Source organism: Condylura cristata, unplaced genomic scaffold (genome assembly GCF_000260355.1).
Source record: "Condylura cristata isolate star-nosed mole 26May11 unplaced genomic scaffold, ConCri1.0 scaffold00005, whole genome shotgun sequence".
Classification (NCBI taxonomy): domain Eukaryota; kingdom Metazoa; phylum Chordata; class Mammalia; order Eulipotyphla; family Talpidae; genus Condylura; species Condylura cristata.
Genome location: NW_004567106.1, coordinates 23,870,809 through 23,895,103, shown reverse-complemented (window position 1 = coordinate 23,895,103; position 24,295 = coordinate 23,870,809). Strand labels below are relative to the sequence as shown.

General features: G+C 37.7%; 1 protein-coding gene across 1 annotated transcript in view; it reads left to right on the top strand.

Annotated features, from left to right (window-relative positions):
• The window catches only part of RAPGEF5 (Rap guanine nucleotide exchange factor (GEF) 5), a 155,243-nt gene that overhangs the window by 14,168 nt on the left and 116,780 nt on the right, over window positions 1–24,295 (top strand). The window contains exons 4-5 of the mRNA XM_012721031.1: window positions 5,601–5,667; window positions 20,691–20,739. Of these exons, the coding sequence (XP_012576485.1) occupies window positions 5,601–5,667; window positions 20,691–20,739 (116 nt within the window). The remainder of the gene's footprint in view (window positions 1–5,600; window positions 5,668–20,690; window positions 20,740–24,295) is intronic.

Below are 24,295 nucleotides of genomic sequence, written 5' to 3'. Positions count from 1 at the left end.
TATATCTCCCTTTCATCACTTCTCAATCCATCCTATTTGCTTTATAACCACAGTTCATGGCTGTCAGCATAAAATCTAACCTGTCAATATAGCAGAGGATTCCTGAACACTCTGGGCCTGTCTTTGTCACGAGCTTTATCTTTTGCCATTTCCCACTTTCTTGCCCTAATAATGTTGTTGAAAATCCAGGGTATCCCCCTGTCCTCCAGGGCCTCGTCTTGGACCTTTAACAATCTTAGATGACTCTGCTGTCTCTGACACAGAATCTTAACTATAGATTTTGCTAAAGAAAGATTCCACTGTATATTCTCATATTTTTCATTTATTTATGTGTGATTCATCTCCTATTTATCATGGGATCATGTTTGGAAGATTCCTGTATAGTTTGTTTTGGTTCTGGTTTATCCCATGCCCTAGAATTTCACTAACTTCTGGTATAGGGAATCTGAGGTCCATCTTTTCTCTCAAGTCCCTCCAAATTAAACAGTCTAGAGCAGGTCAGTGTTAGTCCAGCTGTGGTTGGTGGTTGTGGTGGGAGGTAGTGAGCAAGTCTGCCCAACACCCCCTACATCCTCTTTCCTGTCAAAATTCTGATTTGGAGATAAGTGTATTCTCCATCCTCATTGGGTACTTACCTACACTGTCTCTGTTTTTTAATTATAGTATATACAAAGCATTCAGAAACAAAGCCTGTATGACTGTAATAGCATTTTACATGAAAAGTGAGGACCTGTACCTCATTGCTGGATCGCTCTGTTCTGTGCACTTTGCCTGTGCCCAGTATAATGCAAATAGCCGTGTGCTTGGAAGGGTGTGAATGAGTGACACTTCCACTGGATTGTGTGTGTTAGCTATGCAGTCTCCTCTTCTTGAATGTGTCTCCAAATGTTTGTCTATGTTGTAGTTTTTGGAATACATTTAGCACACTTTCCTTTAGGTACAGTGATATCTAGATGTAGCCCACTGGTGCATTTTAAAAGTTGTATCAGTATATAAAATGATATTATTTAACTAATACTTCTGTAAGAAAATACTTCTTACCTTCTACCATGGGATACCAGGAAACCTTTTCTGCTGCTGAAAAAGAAGTAGGTTTTTCTAACTCTAATACAGTTCTGATTGTCCTTCGATCTTGAATTAGAAATTTCTTTGGTCCAAATGTGATTCAGAAATGTGGATTCTATCTCTTTTATAGAGTTATAGAAAGAGTTGTTAAAGAAAAAAAACCTTATTGTAATACTCTCTGATCCATCATGCCAATTCTCATCAAGGAGATCTCACTGAGAAAATTCTGAGAATCCCCACAGGGGTACCACTTAAATCCAAGTTGCTAGAGCTTATCCCAGGCCTGAGTGGTATGAATGAATTTCATTGCCCCGATCATGCCTCCTGTACATTGTTTCCTAAGGCTCTTTACTAGGCCTCAGTGCCATGTGACCACTTAACCTTCTCAGAGCAGAAAGTGTGGTAGGAGACCTTCTGAGGTGGGGACTCCTGCTGCTTTTCGGTTGCTTTATGAGTTGCGTAACTGGTTAACTGTTACTAAATTTGTACTAATTAGTTCCTAGGGGGCAGTAAGGAAGTGAGAGTAGGTATTGTATTGCTGGCATTTGAGGTGTTTTCAAAATTACCAGCTCTTTGGGATTAGCTATAAGAAAGTCATTCTTGTTGGATTTTCATGACAGAGAGGTCAAGGACAGAAAGGCTGCCACAGCGTTCTGGGAGCATGATGGAGTAGCTGCAGGAAACAGCTCTTGAGTATAAGCAGGGTCCCTCAGTTGATCTAACAGAAGATCACAAGGTAAAATCTTGTGCAGGGGTAGTCTTGGAATGAATGTTAGTTCATGACTGAGAACTCCTTGAAGTTTAAGGTACAAGCCAATAAAATATTTTCTGTATACCTCTTAGATACTCGGCTGTATTCTAAGTGTTGGAAGTATAACAATGAGCAGAACAGACAGAAATCTCTACTCCTGTGGAGCCTCTAGTCTAATAAAGGAGGATGTAAAATTTCATAAGCAAAGAGATGTATTTTAGTTAAAGGCAGAAAACTTTATGAGGAAAAATGAAGAAGGAAATGAAGGCCATGGATATAGGCTAGGAAAGGCCTTCAAAAAGTTGACAGAGGCTTGAAGGATATGTGTTAAAAAAAAAACAAAAACACTGTGGATACCTGAAGGTGTGTACTACAGACACTAGCTGTGTAAGAGGGACATCCAGGGCAGAGGCTCAGGGCAGAAACATTGGAGTCTCAGCACAGGTGGCTGAGCAGAGTGAAGAGAGTGAGAGATGAGCATACTACCAGGATACTAGGTCTGCAGGGCTTTGTCAACCGCTGGAGTTTGACTTTATGCTGAAGGAGATGGAGAGTCATTTGGAATTCTGAGCAGAGCAGGGACATGATCTGACTTACATACTGAGATCACACTGGCTCCTGGGAGGAACCATAGAGGCAGGAGTTGGGGTGGTAAGAAGTGATGAAATGTGACACAATAGACTTTCAGAATGGCTAAGTGTGGAGTGCGTGTGGACAGTGAATTTAGAGGTGACTTCTGACTGGAGGTGCCATTATGATGAGGAAGACTAGTGGAAAGACGGGGGCAGGGGGTTGTTTGTTTTGATGGGAGCTGGGTGGAATGATAATGCATCCAAGATTGTGGGAGAGAGAAGGGCAGAGAAACACAGGTTCTGTGTTTACTATGGTCTCATGACAGCCCTTACAATCATCAAACTTATAAGGACATTTTCTCATAGCACTGGGACTGGGCACTTTCCCCTGGTAAATTTCTGGGTCTAGTTTAAGATTATTGGTAAGCAGACACCTTGAGAAGTAGCCATGCGAAGCCTGTTGGACTGGAGCTTTCTACAGGTACAAACCCTCAGGGATGGGTCTTCCTTCCTGATGTGACTCCTTTTCTCGTCTTTATCTTGCTTTTATCAGTTGCTACTGCTGTTACCTGATGATTCTGTCTAGGGTTTGTTTCCCTTTCTACCCCTTGAAAAACCACACTCAGATCTTCTTTCTTCCTTTCTTGTTTCTTGGGCAGTACAGCCCCCTTTTATAATAATGGGCAATGGTTCAAGTATTTCCTTCTCTTCATTCCCTCCTACCTATCTGTTTCTTTCTTTATTTTGATTTGATATGTGAAACTTTATCTTCACTGGGTTGCATTGAGATATGTGTACATACATAAAACCAGAATTTATCTCATTAAAAATATATATGCTGGGCAAAGAGTCTGGTATTTCTGGGCATTCTGGCAGACAGATGGAGAGGGGCTTTAGTTAAATAGTGGCCACAGTAGTGAGATGGAAGAAGAATGGTTGAGTGTTGGCCTTCTCTCTTCTTTCCCCCTTTTAAGCTCTTTCATTATTTTCTGGTTACCCCAGTGTTGCTCCCAAAATCCTCTTTTATGCCAGGCGAGTTGTAAGTAACTGGTGAAGGGGAATCTGGAACACATTGGCAAGAAAGCAAGAGTATATCTGAATTCTAGAGCTATTGGTAGACATTGGGATACTGAGAATTGACATCTGAAGAAGAACAGGACCTGGATCTAGATTTTCAAATGATAATCCTGAGAGTAGAAACCAGAGGCCAAGAGGTTGATCAGAAGATGGTAATTTGTAAAGGAGAAGACCTCAACTATCAGTGAAACTTGATGGAGAAAGCCCCAAGGAAATCAGAGTATGAGGATGGGCAGGAGAGGACCTGGTGACTGACCAAGGTAGGGAGAGCACGCAGGAGAGAGGGAATGGCCACGTGGTGGCCATGAAGCTAAGCCGTGAGAGGCACTATGGAAGCAATGAGAGAGGGAGGCAAAAGGCGATCAGAGTAAGGTCCACACAGGAGCAAAAATAAGGTTCTTGAAATTGCCACCCACAGCCACTGTCATGGCAGATAGAGGAAACACAGTGAGTTCTGGAGAGATCGAGGGGCTAGAGACAGACTTGGGTGCTCTGGGCATAAATCATGATGATTGAGGTAATAAAAATAGACTAAGGGCTAAGGGCAGCTCTCCAGAGATCATCACTGTATCTCTAATAAATATTTCCTTTAGAAAATATGTTTCTGCCAAGGGATGTTTTGTTTTAGAAGAATGACAAAAGAAGTAGGGACTAAATTACTTGTCGCTAAACCAGCCATTACTCATGAAGTACCATTATCAGTCACCTACACAAGTTTCATCTGAAGTTTTGAGTTCCTTTCAGCAGTTTGTTGCAAGCACATTCACAACAGAATCTGTGCTAGTGTGAAATACGTCATGCCCATTAGCTAATCCTTCAGGTGCCTGCTGGGGTCTGAGAGACATGAGACAGCATGACCAAGCTTCACTGCAGAGACACAAACACAGAAACAAGGAACCAATACTAGGCTTGATCCCTCTATCTTTTTTTTAAAGATTTAATTATTTATGCATATAGAATTGGGGTACAGGCCAGAGGTGGAGGAAACATGAGGATTCACCAGAGACAGAATGGGGATCAGAATAGGCCAGTTGATGTAGTACACTGCAGAGTGGATCAGCAGGTGGGTCAGGAGAGGTCTGCCATGCCATGTGGGTCACCTCCCTGGCCAGGAATCAAACTTGTGCTGAAGTGGCTTATTCTTTGTAGCGCTGTGCTTTAACCCACTGTGCCACCAGAGAGGGCCTTCTTTTTCCTTCCTAAAGAGCTTCTTCTTATTCCTGCCCCACAAAGCTAGCACCCCCAGTGGCCAGCTGCAATTACCAAGATTAAAATCAGCCCTTGAACTGCCATTCTTATGATGCCTAACTGTAGGACAATTACCTCCAGCCCCTCCAAGTCCACTGACAATGTTGAAAAGGATTGCTTGGGACGATTATACATATTCAAACTGTACTAGCTAGTTTTTGTTTTGGTTTTTTTTGTTTTGCCAAATTGGGGGGTGGGGGAGGGGAGGGGAGGGACATGCTTATTAAGATTTTGCCTTAAAAAATAGACTTTTTTTATATTTGTGTGGTGAAATTTTTCTCATGCATTATATTACAGAACTGATTTTCCAGAACTGTCGATCGTATACAGTGTTGGATACATTATATTGTTCTTATGTGATTTAATATATGCATAATTTTCTTGACTTCTTATCCTTAAGAAAGGATATATGGCCCATAATTCCTATGACAGTATTAGGCCTATAATAGACCATTTCAGAGTAATTTGTTTGGCTGAAACTCAACTATAATGGAAAATTTGTATTTTATATTTTCAAAATCTGCATTTCATTTGGACTTAGAGGGCATTTCAGTATTAAATACCTTATATTCCACCTACTTATGCTTTGTGCATGCCCATATTTGTAAGTCTGGCATATCAGGATTATTTTGCCATATCATTTAGAAAACAATACTTGATGCTCAGGATTCAACTCATGCAAAAAGGTTTTAGCTAATTGATTTGGAAGGGAAAGTTGAGCTGCAATAGAATTAGTTCCTATGGCATTATTGGCATCATGCTATTGCATGACAATTTCACTAATGTAATAACAATAGTGCCATTATTTGCCATGTGTTCCCCATAATTTGGTAGATAAATTTGAGTGAGCAAAGCTGAAGAGTAATTTGCTCTTTGTTTTTCAAAAGGTCTCATCAGAAAATTGAAGACCCGGAAGAAAGCAGTGATGAAATTCTTGCTCGTCTAACATCTGAGGTAAGGCCATGCTCTTTCCTTACCTGGAGGTGCAGAAATAATGGGCAGGAGCCTGGAAGGGTGGCAGTTGTGTATAAAGTGGTGTAGAGAGATAGTCCCCTGTGAATGCTCTTCATTGTGGGTGGCTGAAATCAAGGCTAATGGAGACAATGACTTGTTATATACTTCATGCAGTCTCTCCTGCAAGACCTTAGGTGGTCCTAGTGGAAAGTTTCTAGAACCTTAGCAGAGGCGTAATATCTGATTATTTAAATACAGTATGACTTAACCTAGGGAAAGTTATGATCTGTTGCACAAAAGAAAAAAACAATGTATGTCTCTTTGTGGAGGAGGGGAACCACCTCAGCTAACAAAACACCAGACTAGGTTTTTAATATACTTGATTGCAACATTTTCACTGTTTTTTTTAAAGACTCATCAGAGTTGGTAATTGTCTACTTGGCTGAAGGAAAACTTTGCATGTCTTCATAGGAAAAACTGGCCATGGTCACTAATCATTGAATTTCAGTATCTTACAAAATCTTTCATTGAATTTCAGTTTAGACAGGTTCTAGCCAGCCATTCTATCTTACAAAATCTTTAACCACTGGCCTGACTTTCTGGAAACTTTTCTAGCCTTCCCAAAGATTCATTAGCTCTAATGTAGCCTTAGCTGCATTATTAAAATGATAATTGCTGCAAATCATGCTGGATTGGGAATTGTATTTGGACTGAAACTCTTCTTATACAGAGTTTTATATTACAGATTCTAGTGACTGGGTAGAGCTTGAAAGCTAAAAGTTACCTTTCCTATTCTACTGTAATTTACCTTAGAGAAAGCAATTTTTGACTAAAGTAGTGATCATGGGTGTGAAACTTAATGTAAAATGAAATTTTGACAGTACATTAAGAAAACTGTTTATCATGCCCTTTGCAGTTTAAAATATTGTTCAATGAGGAGTGTCAATTATATGCAAAATCTAATAGTCAGCTGTTTAAAAAGTACTCCCTAAGGGCCAAATTCTATATTAAAATTGTACATATTTATACACATTCATATAAACACATACACAGTCTGTTAAACTTCACAACCCTATATAATAAGTATTATTTCTGTTTTAAGATACAAAATTTGTAAAAAGCAGGTAACTTTCCCAAATCACCAAATCTGAAAGGAATAAAATGAGGATTGAAAATTGAAATTTTCTGCTTTTTAATCTTGTTCACTTAAGTACTATAACTCATTTCATGATGTTATTATTAGGATAATTTCAAAACAGCAAAGACATGTAAGATGTGGGCATAAAGCTACATGAGGAAGACATGTACATTTGGAAAGTAAACATACAAAGCAGCTGGCAGTTGAGCACCAAAAATATTGTTGTATACAATAAATTCAAGAATAATTAACAAAAAACTTCTTCGAGGAGCTAGAACTTGAAAGGTTGAAGGCAGTCAGAATTTAAACAGCTAGATGTGTATACCAGCTGTAGGATATACTATGGACAGGCATAGGAATGAAAAAGTACAATGAGCCAACCCAGCCTTAAGGAAGGGCATTATTTCTTAACCAGAAGAAAATGAAAGACTTGATGAAGTAGATTTAAGAGGAGGAGTTGGAGGTGAGGGCACTGGTGGAGAAGTTGACAAAAACCTAGTTTATGATTTTTTGTGTGTGGGAACCAAAAGAAAAATGTGTTTAAAAGTCGTACAAATAGGGCCCTCCCTGGTAGCTCAGTGGGTTAAAGCACAGCACAAAGAAGCTTAAGCCACTTCCTCAAGAGTTCAGTCCCCGCCTGCCCGGAGGAGACCACATGGAGAGGCAGACCTCTCCTGACCTGCCCGCTGCTCCCCTCAGCAGTATACTTTGTCGATCTGCCTGTTCTGTACCCCACTCTGTCTCTGGTGAATCCTCTCACCCTCTGCATCTCTGGCCTGTACCCCAGTTCTGTACGAATAAATAAATAAATCTTGAAAAAAAAAAGTACAAATAATTAAAAAAAAAATTAATGGGGTTGTGTAAGAATAGATAAGGTATAAAATAACTAAAGTTTTGAACTGTATTCATAGAAAATCACTGTAATATTCTTAGGAAGTTGAGAAAGGTGATTATCGTTTTGAACATATAGAGTTTGAAGAGGTAGGAAAATAAAATAATGGGGAGATATCTAGAATCAGGAGCTCAGAGAGGTCAGGACTAAAGTTATGAGAACCAGTTAGAGCAGAATGGAATATGGACCCTGAAAGAGCTCCTCCCTCCCCCCCCCCACCACAGGAAGAGGAAATTGAGAGGTGTGGAAATAACTAAATTAGTTTTTATTTGCAAATTCAGATTCAAGAGAACCTCTAAAATGGGAGGAAAGACAGCAAAATGTTTGCTGTATATTTGGTTGAGGCACTATTACTAGAAAAATCTCTAAAGGCCTGAGTAAATTAAAGGTAGGTGTAGGAGTAGTTTTAGAAATTTGAATAAAGGACAATTGATCACTGATTCACCTGGAATCATGAATATAGCATTGTACTCAGATAAAGGACCTTAGGTTTCAATTCTTACATTACTGTGAGCTTGGCCAAGTTGATTGGTTGGACTAGGCAACATCTAGGTTTCTTAATTCACTAAACAATAAACCTGTAAGAAGTTTTAAATTTAAGGGGAAAATATGACTATAATAGACTCCATTCATTAGAAAGTCTACAGGAACACTCTGGGCATTATTGTCTGGAAATGGTCTAACTTTCCTTGTTGTACATACCACTTCTATCTTACAGCCCTAGCTTCTTTTCTATTATCTTCTCACCTTACAAGTTTTGTTCATTTGAACTTCTTTTCCTTTTCATTCATTAAGGGGTCTGAGAAAACTGGCAGACCGAAAAGGACCCCTGAATGACACAGGTCCTATGCTTGAAATTCTGAACATTTTTAAACATGAACTCCTTCAGTGCATGGCAAAGAGAGTATTCAAAGTTGATACCATGGATTTTTATATATTTTTGTTATATTCCAGGGTGAACTAAATATAGGGGAGAACTTCTAGTTCTATTTGGTGAAGCAGTTACATCAGTAGAAATTACAAAGGCCATTTGTGTGGCCCTCTGTGCTGCTTGGGCCATCACCATAGTAAAGAAAGCAGTGTTGAATGTTCTGTCATGAAACATTAACCTGGTGGTGGAAGTGACTGAGATTGCTTGAGAGAGAAAATTACAAATCAGGTGTTCAAAATCCAGGGAGATCCATCATTGGAGATGAACACAAAATCTTTACAATGGGACCAAGTAGCTAGATAATCTTACACCCTGTATTTTCTGCAGATTTAGTTTGTAATTTTAACATAAATAGATTCCTCTGTATGTGTCTGCTCTATCTCCTTGCTCATGTTCAGTTCATCTAACTTTAATGGAGAATCTCTGCTTTTGATGCTCTTAGTGGTATCCTCTGAATTCATGCTCATAAGGTCCTCTGAGAAATACCTCTGAGCTAAACAAATGAAAACCCAACTTGTATATGAAGGCAATTGCTATAAATTCTAGAAGATTTTGAAACAGATGAAATCCCAGGAAGCAAATAGACATGCTTATATGTATAGTTTTTGTTGAATATGTAACAGGAGTTTTGGGGGAGTTGGTGATTTCCCATAAACCAAAACAAGAGACAAGAATTGGTGGAAAGGGCATGGTAAAAAGTGGTCCTGCTTTCTGGGCATGCTTTTCAGGCTGTGGCTCAACCCTTGTCTTCTGCCTCCATCTTGGGAAACCAGTTTTGCTTGGTTTTCTGGTTTTGTCTGCAGGAGAAAGATAGAGAAGCAGATTAAGGATAAACAGGGCAATGACAGGAACTTATGCTTACAGACTAGTAACAGTTCCCTCCTCTGTCTATATCCTGCACCTCATTCTTGAGGAACAATGGGCAGACATTGGACAATGAAGGACAGTCTTCTGAAACTACTTCCTACTGTATAGAGGCAGAAGTATGGGAGCACATGGAGGAACAGAATTTTTCCCTCACTGTCTTGAGATATGACTGGTTGTCATAGGGTTTTAATCCCAATTTTTATTCCTTTTGAATTACAATTATTTGGAAGTTTTTTTTTAAAGATTTACTTATTTATGTATACAGAACTGGGCTACAGACCAGAGGTGAGGGGTGGTGAGAGAACTTAACAGAGACAAACGGGGAGCAGAACAGGCAGACTGATGAAGTACACTGCTGAGGGGAGCAGCTGGCGGGTCAGGAGAGGTCTGCCACACCATGTGGGCCACCTCCAGGGCAGGCGGGAATCAAACTCATGCGGAAGAGGCTTTAGCTTCTTAGTGCTGTGCTTTAACCCGCTGCGCCACCAGGGAGGGCCCTATTTGGAAGTTTTAATGGCTCTAGACTTTTGGAAATGAAGTTATTTAGAAGCCAAATGCTAAAGATCAAAAGAAGTACATACTAGTAATTGTAGGACTGAGTAAGGGTCCCATGCACTCAAATCAACTTTAAAAGACTATATCACAGAAGGGCAGGGCCTTTCAAGGTGCCCTGACTCAGGGTAGCCACTTCTATTTCTGTGTTTGCAGTCTCCACCTGGTCCTAGGGCCCAGCTCCAGGCTGTTGCTGTTACTTATCTATAAATGCAAGCTGTATAGCAAAAGTTAAATCATTTATTTCCTTTTGTGCTCTTTAAGGTCTGAAAGCAATATAACCATTTGGCCTTAGTTACATATGTGTTAAAGAGAAAGAGACCTGCTATAGAATTTCTTTTCCACCTCTCTAGTTTAAAAGGAGGTGATTATTACAAAGTGCTGTCTGTTAGCAACTTCACAGACACATTTTCCTCTGCTTAGTGTCCAGAAATTGTGATGTAACTCCAGTTACAGACCTCTCCTGGGCTCACATCACCTATAAATTTGTCCTTGCTGCTTTCTTTATAGTAAAGGAAAAGTCTTGTTTTTCCCCACTTAGGATTCTTCTTTACAAGTAAAACAGACAATTTTACTTTGATTAAGGCTTACATTTAACTTGAGCCTCTATCCTTTTCCTTAGACAGACTTCTTGGAAAATATTTATACAGAGGCAAAGGGTGTTACTGAGCAGCCACTGGTCACTAGAAGGAAGCATGACACTATGAACCTCAAAGATCCAAGCTTCTCAAGATTCTCTTTTGTTAACTATTTCATTCCTGTAATATTGCTTGTTTTCATATTCTATTTTCACTCATCTAGTTGATTTTTCACCTGAAATTTCATTTTCTTTAAAGCATGCCTTTCACAGGACTCTATTTACTCTATGTTTAGGAAGCATGCAAAATAGCCAGGATTTTCTTGGTTTGTTTTTGATGAATCTATTTCAGTTGTGACTTTGGAATTCCTTTTGAACAGTATCTGATACTAACAGGGACAGCATTTTTGATTGGAAACTTTGAAATTGGTACCTGTTCAGGAAGCAGAAATACCATGTGACCTTGGATTTGATGAATCTTTAAAAATTATAATTGTGGAGACTTTTAAAAAGAGACTTATGGCCCTCCCTGGTGGCGCAGTGGGTTAAAGCACAGCACTGAGAATCTAAAGCCGCTTCCATGTGAGTTCGATTCCCGCCTGCCCTGGAGGTGACCACATGGTGTGGCAGACCTCTCCTGACCCGCCCGCTGCTCCCCTCAGCAGTGTACTTCGTCGATATGCCTGTTCTGTTCTCCACTCTGTCTCTGGTGAAGCCTCTCACCGCCCCTGAGCCTCTGGCCTGTACCCCAGTTCTGTATGCACAAATAAATAAATCTTTAAAAAAAAAAAAAAGAGACTTATGACAAGTTAGCAAGATCTAGAAATAGTGTTAGATTGGTGAAAGTACAGACAATTTGTTACTTTTATTGCACGATGAGCATAATCTAGTGACAGTTTTATCACATTAAAAAATTATGCTAAAATACAAGCTACCACTCACCTATTCCTGGCTATCTGCCTCTCCTTTTTTCTGGGGAATGGAAAACATGAATATAGTTAATCTCCCTTTTCTTAGTGTATCGCAGACCTGAACAGGCATGTTTGTTCAGAGAATAAAAGTAAGCTACTCTCCAGAGAATGACTAACCTTCTGTCTAGCTGCCACAAGGCCATGCACATCTTATTATCTTATATTTCTTATCTGTAGAGGACATAAAATTTCTGCTTGGCATGCTTAGCCCTTCCAGTGGCTTAAAAGCTCCTATGTAATTTAGGGAAGGGCCAGATAGATTGGGTTCTATGAAAAAGTGTCAAATGAGACCCCAGAATATAGACCAGGTTTCAATGAGCAGTTAAAAAGCAGCAGAGGAATTGTGACACATTTCAGGCGTGGGATGCCTTGTTCTTGTTTTAAGGCACCATGGAGCTTGTTAGCAACTTCCCTCATTGTGCTTTAGAGCTACCCTCATCAGTCAAGAGTGCCAAAGGGCCTTGGCGATTAATTGTAGATCTCTAGAACCACTTAGGGAGCTGACTCAAGCTTCTTTAGTTTCCCCCAGTGGGGTTCTCACAGGAATACTTCACACACCCACAGCTGTCATTACTTGAACATGTAGCTGAATGGTATATTTCTACTCATTATCAATAAAGATAATGTGTTCTATGTCTTTTGCACATTGAAACAATTTTCTTCATCTTGGGAACAGATCCCCAAATATTAAAATATTCAGGTGAACACAGCACAACTTTTAAAAATCAGTTACTAAATATATTCTCTACTTCCAAATAAACTTAGTGCATCTGGATTATGTGTAGTCTAATATAACTCTAGCCTTGAGAATTTGGCTAAAATACACGCTATGTTGTCTGCTGAAATGAGCCAGGAGGGGGATATGCATTTTAAAGCAACTTCTCAGGAAGGTGTGTGTGTAGAACACATACAAAAATGAAATACGCCTAAACAAATCCCATGTGAATAGCAGATGAAAGAATGTGTGCATGTGTGTGTATTAGGTGTGTTTGGGTATCTGTTCCCAGAGTGAAGAAAATCATTTTGATATGCACAACACATAGAAAGCCCAGACATTTTTATTGACAAGGAATAGAAATATACCATTCAGCTAAGAATTTGCATATTGACAGTCTTTGGATTTGTGAAGTATTATTATGAGGTGCTACCTAAGAGACACTAAAGGAGCTTCAAAGGTGATCCATAAACATTTCTATAGAGCTGTTTCTTTATACATTTGTTTAAAATAGAACTTCTTTTAGCTACTTAGATGAAATGTAACTTTTCATATATTGGTCATTACAGCTTTATAAAGTTTGCCCATACATGAAGAAAGGACCAGGAAATATATAAAAAAGTAAAAATCACCTGAGTTTTTGGTTGGTAATGGAACAAGGTAGTTTTAAAATTAGTTCTATTAGTTTATATTGTTGTAAAACATTAGAATGTATTGAAATTTTCTTGTAGAACTTGAGAAGAAAAAGTGTGCATTCTATTTCTATATTTGTTAGTGTCAAAATTATGGTAAACCTGGTTGTAAATGGTCACTACTGTAGATGAGTTTTCATTTGACATATTTTTTTTACTTGAGTTTTCTAAATTTCTCAAATAAAGCAAAGAAAATGTTCACATGAAAACACTCATGTTCATTAGCAACACTTAATTATGTGTGTACTTTTTTTCCAAAACAAAATGTTCCCTTTATTTTGTGATCTGCACTTTTTGTTTGATGTTTTCAGTGCTAAAATTTACCCCACAATGTATATATGGTTCCATGACGTACCATTCCATGGATTTTCATTAGCATGCCTTATTTTTTTAAGATTGTGATTACTTTTAGTCTTCTATGATTTACAAACAGCTCAAACATGACATGTTATGAGGGTAAATTATTGAAGAAACTTGCTTTCAGAGGTTAACTTCTTATGCTGCTGTTGATTTAAGAAGACCAAGTGTGAAAATGGATAAAAGGCTAAAACTTGTTTCTTTCCAGTGTACAGTGATTCTGTTAATATTTTTTATGCTCTATAACATTTCAATCACATATAGCAGATTGTATTATCATTCACACTGGACAGATGAAGCACTTGAAACAGGAAGTACTAAGTAAGAGCCCACAGTAATTAAAAATAATCTTGGGTTCAAAAGCAATTTTCCATATTATCTTTATTTAAAATACTTCATAGTTGCCAAATAGGTCTGAATAGTTCGGTTTTTGTATTTGATCATATAATTCTCTTTTTATTTGGAGAGTTTTATGAAATGAGACCTATAGAGTTATATTAAATTGTATTTTAATATTTAACCTATAGGAATCATTAAAGCTTATAAACATGGCTGCATGGTTTAGCAATTTAGAAATTTCTTCAGACTTTCTCAGGTCATCTGGTTTCATTATGTGTAGTCAGAAGTTGGAGCTGATGAAAATTCCATAGCAGGTAAATTATGTTCTAGGACTAGAATTTACTAGTAAGTTACTATAAAATGCCCAAAATATGTGGCAAGATAGGTTTTCAGAATGGCTCTGGGAATGTGTATTACTATTCTATGGTAGGCAGAATGGTGATGAAAACTATTTGGGTGCCTATAAATATTATACTATGTGGAAAAAGGTATTCTGTAGATATAATTAAGGCTGCAGACCTGAACTGCCTATGTATACCCAGCCTAATTCCAGGAGCCCTGGAAACCAAAGAACTTGTCTTGGTGGAAGTAAAATAGTCATGGCAGGGCCCTCCCTGGTGGCACAATGGGGTAAAGCACAGCACAATGAAGCTATCTGAAGCTACTGCATCATGAGTTCGATCACCAGGCCGGGAGGTGACCCACATGTTGTGGCAGACCTCTCCTGACCCACCTGCTGCTCCCCTCAGCAGTGTACTTTGTTCATCTGCCTGTTCTGCATCCCACTCTGTTTCTGGTAGTTCTTCTCATTGCCCCTGCACCTCTGGTCTGTACCCCAGTTCTCTGTGCATAAATAAATAAATCTTAACAAAAAAAAAGTCATGGAAGGTAAGAAGGATTGAGCATGGCTTTGTTGGCTCTGAATAGCAGCAGCCCAGATACAGGGATTAGAAGGCCTCTGAAAACTAAGACAGGTTCCAGGTGATGAAACCTGGAAAAAGGCACCTTCATCCTACAGATACAAGAACTAGATTCTACCAACAACCAGAACAAGCTTAGAAACATGTTCTCCCGAAACTTCAGTAAAGAATGTAGCTCTGCCCATTCTTTGGTTTTGTGAATCTCTGTGTAGTGGGCCCAACTATGACTGCTGTGCTCTATGTACCTGGACTTCTGACCTATAGGAATGCGAGATGAGAAATAGATGTCATTCTCAGCCACTAAATGGGTTGTAATTTGATCTGACAGAAATACAAAATTAATACACATTCCTTGTTGAGTACATACCCACAATCCCTTGACTGATGAAATAACATTCTCTCTTGGATGTCAAAAGCTGCCAGGCCACAGCTAATTAAGTTGATTGATACCTGCGCGGCTTCAAAGAGAATTTCTAAGACTAAAGTCTGTTTTTCATACATTTTAAAAAGCTGTAGAAGTCTATAAAACTCTAAAAGTTTATTTTAAAAGTAAACTCAAAATGCAAAAACTTTCAACACTGTTCACAAATTTTTAATGACCATACCAGTTCCTTTTATTCTGGTAGCAATGGGTGTCTGGATAGATGAAATATAATAAATAAAAGCAGTAAGGGTTATGTGGGGTAAATGAAGATGCTCAAGTTCTTATGCTGCCAGCCTCTGTGGCTATCTATCATCTACAGCCTTGAATGCAGAAGGGGCTTGGGAGTGTGGGTTCAGGGTATGCGTGACTGCTGGTGGACACCTGGAGTATGGTGTGGGCAAGTATAAGTGTGCATACTTCTGGGTGGAGGCTGTAGCTATCAGGACAGAGGAGATGGCGATGGCAGAAGGGCTATTAGACGGTGAGTGACTGCAGAGAGACAGAACCACAAGAGAATGCCTGAGAGAGCTCCAAGGGAAAGAGTAAAGGTTTGCAAGGGGCTAGGATGCCTGCAAGCCTCCTGGTCCCCCGCCCCGCTCCCCACTCCCAGCAGCCCTGACTACACTGCACCTGGTGCCTCACTACAGATGGTCTAGGAAGATCATTAAAATCCTGAAAGAGCCACTAAGGACTCCAGAACTCTCCTTTCCCCATCTCATGAATCCATCAAACCTGCCTTGTGCCTTGCTGGCACTACAGGTTGCTAAGGGGTTTATAATTTAGGTGGAAAGAAAGGGCTAAAACATGAAATGTTAAAATAATTAAGGACTTGATACTTATTTTCTTCTGTTATATTTTATTGTAAAACTCAAATATATTAGTTATAATAATGTGGTGATGATGATGATCACTGGCTCTCAGACAGCACTTATTCTGTGCCAGTCACTGTTAACTTATTTAATTCTCACAGCAGCCTTTTCAGATAGAGGGCTGTGACTTTACCAACTAGAATTCTATAACTTCTTTCAAGGTTGGGATAAAATAAATGGAAATTTCATATTCCTGTTTAGGCTTGTGTATACTAAGCTCTGAATTTGTTCTTCCAGGAACCTTACCGATTAACAATTTTTATAGGTAGACTTTCTAGTTGGAAAGTATCTTAAATAATCTGGAGTCATTCCAATACAAGTATTTCTAATGTAACATCCCTATAGGAAATCACCTATAGGAAATTACTATGTGGTATGGGAGGGAGACCTTTACCACAAAAGATCATAGATTGATATGTTCATTTAATAAGCAGGAAATGCAAATCAAAATCACAAGGTGATAGCTTATACCAGTGCAAACAACACATATTTAAAAAAAGAAAAATAGGAAACGACAAGTAATAGTGAGGATGTGAAGAAAAAGGAACTCTTTTATACTGCTGGTGGGAGCAAACTGCTCCAGCTACTAAGGAAATCTGTTTGCAGACACCTTCAACTACTAAAAATGGAGCTTCCATATGACCCAGCAGTTCCACTCCTAGGGATCTACCATTAATTCAAATGGTATTAAGGTAATCAGGGATCTAACATTAATTCAAAAGGATACCTGCACCTCTATGTTTATTGCAGCACTATTAATAATAGGTAAGATATGGAAACAACTCAAATGCTTCAAAATAGATGACTGGGTCAAGAAGATGTGGTAGATATACACAATGGAATATTACTCAACAATCAAAAAAGATAAACTCATGCCATTTGCAGCAATATGGAGGGAGCTGGAAGGGATTATGTTAGCTGAAAATTAGTCAAAAGGAAATAATAAATAAATATCTATTCCTCAGGAATCTAAACAAATTCTACTCCAAACTGAGTGCAATCCAGATAGTGATCTTTCTGGAGTTCATTGGGGTTTTGTAACATAGAAGTAATTCTTCTAGTAATAGTGCTAAAAAGAAAATAAGTCTCATTTCTATTGTTAATGTATACCAGCTTGTAATCTACTAAAAAATATCAGATCTTTTTAATGTGAAAGTGTCAAAATATATGTATGTATGTGTAGCAGGCTAAATAGTAGACTTTAAAAATCTAAATGTAGGACTTTATTCCAATACATTTTCTTCATTTAGGCCACAGCTGCATATATATTTGTCTTTGGCTAATTGTTGTCAAAGTTAAACTGATATTAATAGGCATATCTGAATATATTCAGCAAAAACATCTACATAAGAGATTTTAAAAGTACCCCTAATTGCCTCGAAATGGATGAGTAAGCACAAGCATGTTTTATCATCTCAGCATGCTAAACAAATATATCTTTGATGTGGTAATAAAACTTATTGGAAAAACAAGTATTTGTTAAACTGTTAGGTAGAGAGCAGTAGTGTCTAGACAGATACACAGATAAGTTTCTTAATTTTCTAATTATTGGTTGACATTAATAGGTAATCAAAGATTTCCATGTGTCAGACTTGTGGCACACCAGGACAAAGTAATAAACTGAAGCTAAGAATACAGGCTTGTGAGGAACAAAGAAAATTACTACTTGCCCTTAGGTATTCCTTCATAGGACAAAAGTCTTGCTACCATCACTACTCGGTACTTATCTAGAAGTAATGTTGATTGCTTTAGCAATTTTATTTTCTAGAATTCTTAAAGATTTATAGAGGTTCAAAAGTGAGTATGTTTGGGAATAAAACAGGGAAGACTATTGGGTTATGTTTTCTGCTAAGAGCTGTTTTAGGAAATTGAGAATATGAGTATTATGTTTTAAAAACATTTCCATTAAAAATTTGAACGTTTCTGTAGTTAATAGATTTACTCAAAGTCTCCAGGAAATTTGTGATGTACGTCAAAATTGGTTTAAAAGGTCAGCTCTTGGATCAGCTAAAACCTTTGCTGCCACTGGTCTGTCCTCTTTTTGTATCCAGCTTCTCAATTAGTTTTCAAGTGCCTCTTCCTGAAGAAGGCCTGTTGAGGTCTTCTCACTTAACCTCTCCCAATGTGAGGCTCTCAGAGTTGATGGCATTGATGCAAAACATTGGGATTTTCAGCATGAAGACCCTATTAAAGTCCCAGAGAGAAAAGAAGACAAAATGCTGGAAATAAGACTGACTGATTCTTGTTGCATGTCAGGGATATTTTTTTTTTAACATTCCTGCTGGTTATTCAAGATAGAAAACCAAAATATTTCAACATGTTTCTGATAAGTAACCAGGAAAAAGGGAAAATTTTGAGATCTGTCTTATCTACCCTCATTTATCCTCTCTTTAGATAATCATAAAAACAAATATAACCTAACCTGCAGATGTATTTTGAATTATACAGGTTTTTTTTTTAATTTTATTTATGCATATAGAACTGGGGTACAGGCCAGAGGTACAGAGGCGGTGAGGATTCACCAGAGACAGAGTGGGGAGCAGAACAGGTCAACTGATTAAGTACACTGCTAAGGGGAGCAGTGGACGGGGTCAGGAGAGGTCTGCCTCGTCATGTGAATCACCTCTGGGGCAGGAGGGAATCGAACTCATGCTGAAGTGGCTGTAGCTTCTTATTGCTGTGCTTTAACCCGCTATACCACAAGGGAGGACCCATACAGTTCTTTTTATAGACTATATTTTAAAGTTAAACTTCTTCAAAAGCTTCCTTGTAAGAAAGACAAAAATCAAATGCTTTTACTCATGTAGAATATAAAGAAATAAAACAAAGGAATGACAAAAACAAACCTAAGCTATCCCTTGAAGCAGAACTGAGATTTCCAGAAGAATTGGACTAGAGAGGGGGAGGGCTCAGTGGACTATGGTGGGGCTGTTATGGTGGGTGTGCTATGAATACATTTGCAAAGGTGTGAACCTGTACTCCTAAGATGTATAAGCAATTATAAGCCAATGTTACCTCAATAAACATAATTAAAAATGAAAAGATATCTTAAAATAAAACAGCAGTAAAACAGTTTCTTTACAGTTTTCCTTGTACTTGAGTAGATCTGTCTGTCAAGCTGCTAATGTCGTAGTTGAATCTTACTATTTGATTGGAATATAGCATAACTTCCTACCTAAAATGTGGTGAAGGTGAAGGGGAACAAAGTCAAAGTGGTTATAATATTAAAAGGATCAGTCTTCAGAAAACTAAGATACTGTATTGAATAGAATCACTTAGTGATGGTAACAGCAGCAAACACTGACCTTGAGATACTGATGTGTTTGGTTCCCAAATAGCCATAGCTTTTTAAAGTCCCCAGTATGATCTTAATGTGCAGCCTGGTTTGAGGACTACTGAAATAGTGAAAGCCCAAGCTATTTAAAGAAAACATTTTTTAGTAGACAAAAAGTCATGACTGTCACACAGTATAAGACATGAGAAACATGAGAAAAAGTTGTGTGTGGTAGTGATACATAAAATCAGCAGAGGTTTACTCAGTGAGCCATTACTCACTGCTCTGAAATACAAAAGCTCTAGAAAACAAAACGTTTTCCTAACATGGTGAGAGAGTCTTCAGGTATCATAGAAACAGCTAGATAAGAGTTTACCCTTTCAAATGGCATTCACCCCAGGCAGCCAGGGAAATCTTAGCAGTAAAGCAGTACTAGGGAAGCTTTTTTTTCAAGGGTATGATCCCTGACCTGGGTGAGAGTAGTCCTAAGGGAAGTTCCATTGTCTAGCACTTGCCTTCAAATAAATGGAATTAGATGAATTTCAATAGCAAAGTGTTGACCTTTTGTAATATAACAAGCCATAGGACCCTTCCAAACTCAACCACCACTACCTCCACACTCCTCCATAGTTTTAAACCTGTAAGATTGTATCCTGTAGATGAATGAGCATGCTAATTTTGGAATTTTCATTGCTGCCAAACATGGATTTCCCAAAGGTTATCCTCATATTATAATTTTTAAATATTCTCTTTGAAAGGAACTGATTATCTTTTCCATCTGTTTAATTTTCCTTTTGGAGAATATTTTTGAGAAAGAATTAAACATTCAAAATGTGTATGGTAGAAAGAGTGTGTGAACAAGAAAAAAAATCTGGACAAATAAGCAGGGTTTAAGGCACTTAGAATTGTAAAGGTTATGTCATTTACTCCCACTTCACCTGCCTTGTGGATCAATAATAGCACTTGCTTTTATGTGATATATGATGCAAGTGGTTGCTGTAAACCTTTCTGGCTCCAACTGAACATTCATTATAATTGAGCAGAACCCCATTATACCAGGATTACCTACTTCAATTTTTCTAGAATTTCTGTATGAACTAGAATCTGAGGAATAAATAATGTTTCATAACTTTTACTTGGTATCATGCCTGCTTCAGTCATTTCTTGTTTGTAGTATTTCAGAATGTCTGTAGTTATGTTTTCGAGATACTTCCATGATTGTGGCATAAATACCAATTTTTTACAATGCATACAACTGATGTTTTCTTCCAATTATTTGGTAAATGATTTCTTTTTAAAATAAGTCAATATGGATTTTCCAGAGTTTTAATCTAAGATTTTTATGCAGAGATTTTTCTGTATTATTAAAAACAAACAAAAGTGGCAGAAAATTTAGCTTTACCTTCAGCATCTCTGCTTTGGGGTCACATATGAAAAACAGATTATTTCTTTTGATAGATGTTTTATTCTTGTTCTAACTTTATTTTTCCCTATTATTTTACTAGATGCAGAGAGAGCTAGCAGCTGTTATTGCTTTGAAAGCAAGAAAGTCTGGTAAGTAGTCTTCCTTGGGACTGGAGGAAAGTTCTGATTCTGTGGAGCTATTTTATAGATCATAGTAGTGAGTAGTTATGTCTCAGGAAGCTTTTATGTATAGTGCAGAAAATATTGTTTTTTAAAAATTAGTTATTCTGCATGTAATATATTTAGTTTTTCAGTCATGCTTTATTTCATATTTCAAGGAAAAAAGAAATTCATAATTAATGATATATTTGCAGAATGCTGTGATCATGAAAAGTTTTTTTTTTAAGATTTATTTATTTATTCATACAGAGCTGGGTGCATGCCTGAGGTACAGGGGCGGTGAGAGGCTTCACCAGATACAGAGTGGGGAACAGAACAGGCAGACTGATGAGGTACACTGCTTGAGGGGAGCAGCAGACAGGCCAGGAGAGGTCTGCTGCTCCATGTGGGTCACCTCCAGGGTGGCGGATCAAACTGGCACTCAAGCGGCTGTGGCTAACCATCAAGGAGGGCCCTGAAAACAGTTTTAATTAAAGAAAGCAAACCACGTAGTGTTGTGTATGACAAGAGAACCAATAGAATAAAGGTGGTTTTTTGTTTTCATGAATTTTGTATCTCAAAGTAGTTTTATTTTTTAAAAAATTATTTGTCTACTGACTTAAAAGCAAGAATTTTTCATAGAACCTTTTATATGATCTAACTTACCTGTAGAAACAATCTATGGAAACGACACAAAAAGCAGAGGGGTGCTTTCAAATACATTTTGAAGGACAGAAAGATGTACTTTGCTGAAATTCAATATGAAATGGAGACTCACTGAGGTAGAAAAATGCTTGCTTAAAGAGGAGTGTCAGGAGGAGGCATCTTTGTGGTTTGGAGGGAAGAGGTCAGTGCTGAATGGAATGACAATCAGAAAGGAGGTCCTTCTTGCATAATAACTAAGGTGAAAATACTATGGGGTCCAGGCCAAAGACGTGGGGTGATAGGATTCACCAGAGACAGAATGGGGAGCTGAACAGGTAGACTGACTGAAATATACTGCTGAGGGGAGCAGTAGGGAGACAGGAGAGGTCTGTTGTGCTATGTGGGTCAGCTCCCTGGCCAGGGATGGAATTCATGCTGCAGTGGTTGGTGATAGCTTAATAGTGCTGTGCTTTAACCCCTTGCATCACCAGGGAGGTCCTAATTTGTATTTTCTTGATGACTAATATAAATGAACTTCTTTTTTTGTGGTTGGTTGACAGCTGAATGTTGTTTTTGGTGAAAGTGTGATCATGTCATTTGCCCATTTTCTAATTGGGTCATTTGTTTACTGTTGAGTTTTGAGAGTTCTTTATGTATTCTAGATACCAATTCTTTACTGAATATGTGGTTGACAAACATTTTCTCCCAGGCTATAACTTGTCTTTCCATTTTCATTTGAAAGCCTTTCATCGAGGAAAGATTTTCAATTTTGCTGGAGTTCAATTTATTATTATTATTATTTTACAGCTTATGACTTTGGGTTAAGTCTAAGAATTGTTCACCTAGTTCTAAGTCCCCAAGATTTCCCCCGTGTCTCATTTTTCCTTAAATTTTTATAGCTTTAGATTTGATTCCACGATCACTTTGATTTAGATTTCATATAAGGTGTGAGAATTAGGTCAAGGTTCTTATTGTTTTTGTTTGTTGTTGCTTATTTTTACTTAATTTTTTGTCTAGATTTCTCCAGCAACACTTGTTGGAAAGATGTTTCCTCTATTGCATTGCTTTTGCATCTCAGTCAACATAAGTTGAGTGTTCTTGTTTGGATATATTTCTGACTTCTATGTTCTCTCCCATTAAACAGATTCCACTAGTATCCACTAATACTGTGGTCTTAATTACTGTAGCTACATATACTTTTCTTTTTATAGGACTCATTTTCATGTAAATATTATAGACCCGTATTATCACTTATATTACCCAAATGTATCATCAACTTATTGAACTAATTTTTGGTTGTACATTTACTTAATTTTTTCCATAATATAATTAACATTAGAAGGACCTGATGATATATTTCTTGTCATACATCTTTTTGCTCTTTTCCAGTTATTTTCTCTTAATAAGTTACTGAAAATGGGGTATCCAGGTTAATAGCTAAATATGGACAGTTTTAAGTTGTTTTTTTTTTCACTTATAGCACTTCAAGTCATCTGAAATTTATTTTAATATATATTGTCAAGGGGAAATCAAGTTTTATGTTCTGTAGGCTATGTCAGTTGACTCAGTAGTATTCATTGAAAGTGATGTTAGCTCACTCACAGATGTTTATATATGTACCTGTATTTATTCCTGGTCTCCCTATTCCATTTACCTAGTTATCAACTTATTCCTTGCCTACACTACCTGCTTTCAATTACCAAGTTTTATAATAGGTCTTTGGGTGGGTAAAACTAGTCTCTTGTTTTAATTGTTCTCTTCAGTTATATTTATTTATTTATTTTGGTCAAGTTCTAGGAAAACTTTGTGATTTTTAGAGTACATTGAATTTATGGATCATTAGATAAATTTGACACTTCGGAAATAAACATTTCCATCCATGAACCTAGGAGATCTTATTTCTTCAAATCTCTAATACTGTTTTTAAAATTTCTCCATAATCATCTTATACATTTTTTGTTATATTTTTATATACCTGTTCTTTCATAGACCGCTATCAGCATCACAAAGTAGTACATTTGTATAATCAGCAAACTGACACATCATTACTGCCCAAAGTTCATAGTTTCCCTTGGGCTCACTCTCTGTATTATACATTTTATGGGTTTGGACATACGTATAATGACATGTTGCCACCATTTTAGTATTATTCCGCATAGTTTCACTGTTTCCTGTGCTGCACCTACTCATTTGTCCCTCTCCCAACTCCTGGCAGCCACTCATCTTTCTACTGTCTCAATATTGTTGTGTTTTCTAGGATATCATATGGTTGAATCATATAGTATGTAGCCTTTTCAGATTAACTTCCCCTCAGTACTGTGCATTTAAGGTTACTCCATGATTTACTAGTTTATTTATTTTCATCACTGAATAAACTATATTATATTGTTTCAGTATATCACAATTTGACGCATTCATTTGCTGAAGGACATTTGGGTGCTTCCAAATTTTGACAAATAGAAATAAAACTGCTATCAGTATTCTTCTGCAGGTTTGGGGGGTTATGTAGGTTTTCAGGTCCTTTGATATTTAACGAAGGAGCAAGGTTGCTGGATGCTATGGTAAGAATATGTTTAGTTTCAAAAGAAACCATCAAACTGCCTTCCACAGTGGCTGTACCATTTTGCATTTCCACCAACCAGCTTTCTTTGGTTACCAGTATTCAGGATTTCCACCATCCTATTATGTGTGTAGTGTTCTCTTTTTGTTTTAATGTGGATTTCCTGATGATACAGGACATGGAACATCTTTGCATATGCTAATTTGCTATCTGTAGATCCTCCTTGGGAAGGTATCTGCCAAGGTCTTTAGCCCACTTTTCAGTCAGGTTAGTTGTTTTCTTTTGAAATTTAAGAGTTCTTTGTACATTTTGGATTAAAGCACTTTTTCAGACTCATGTCCT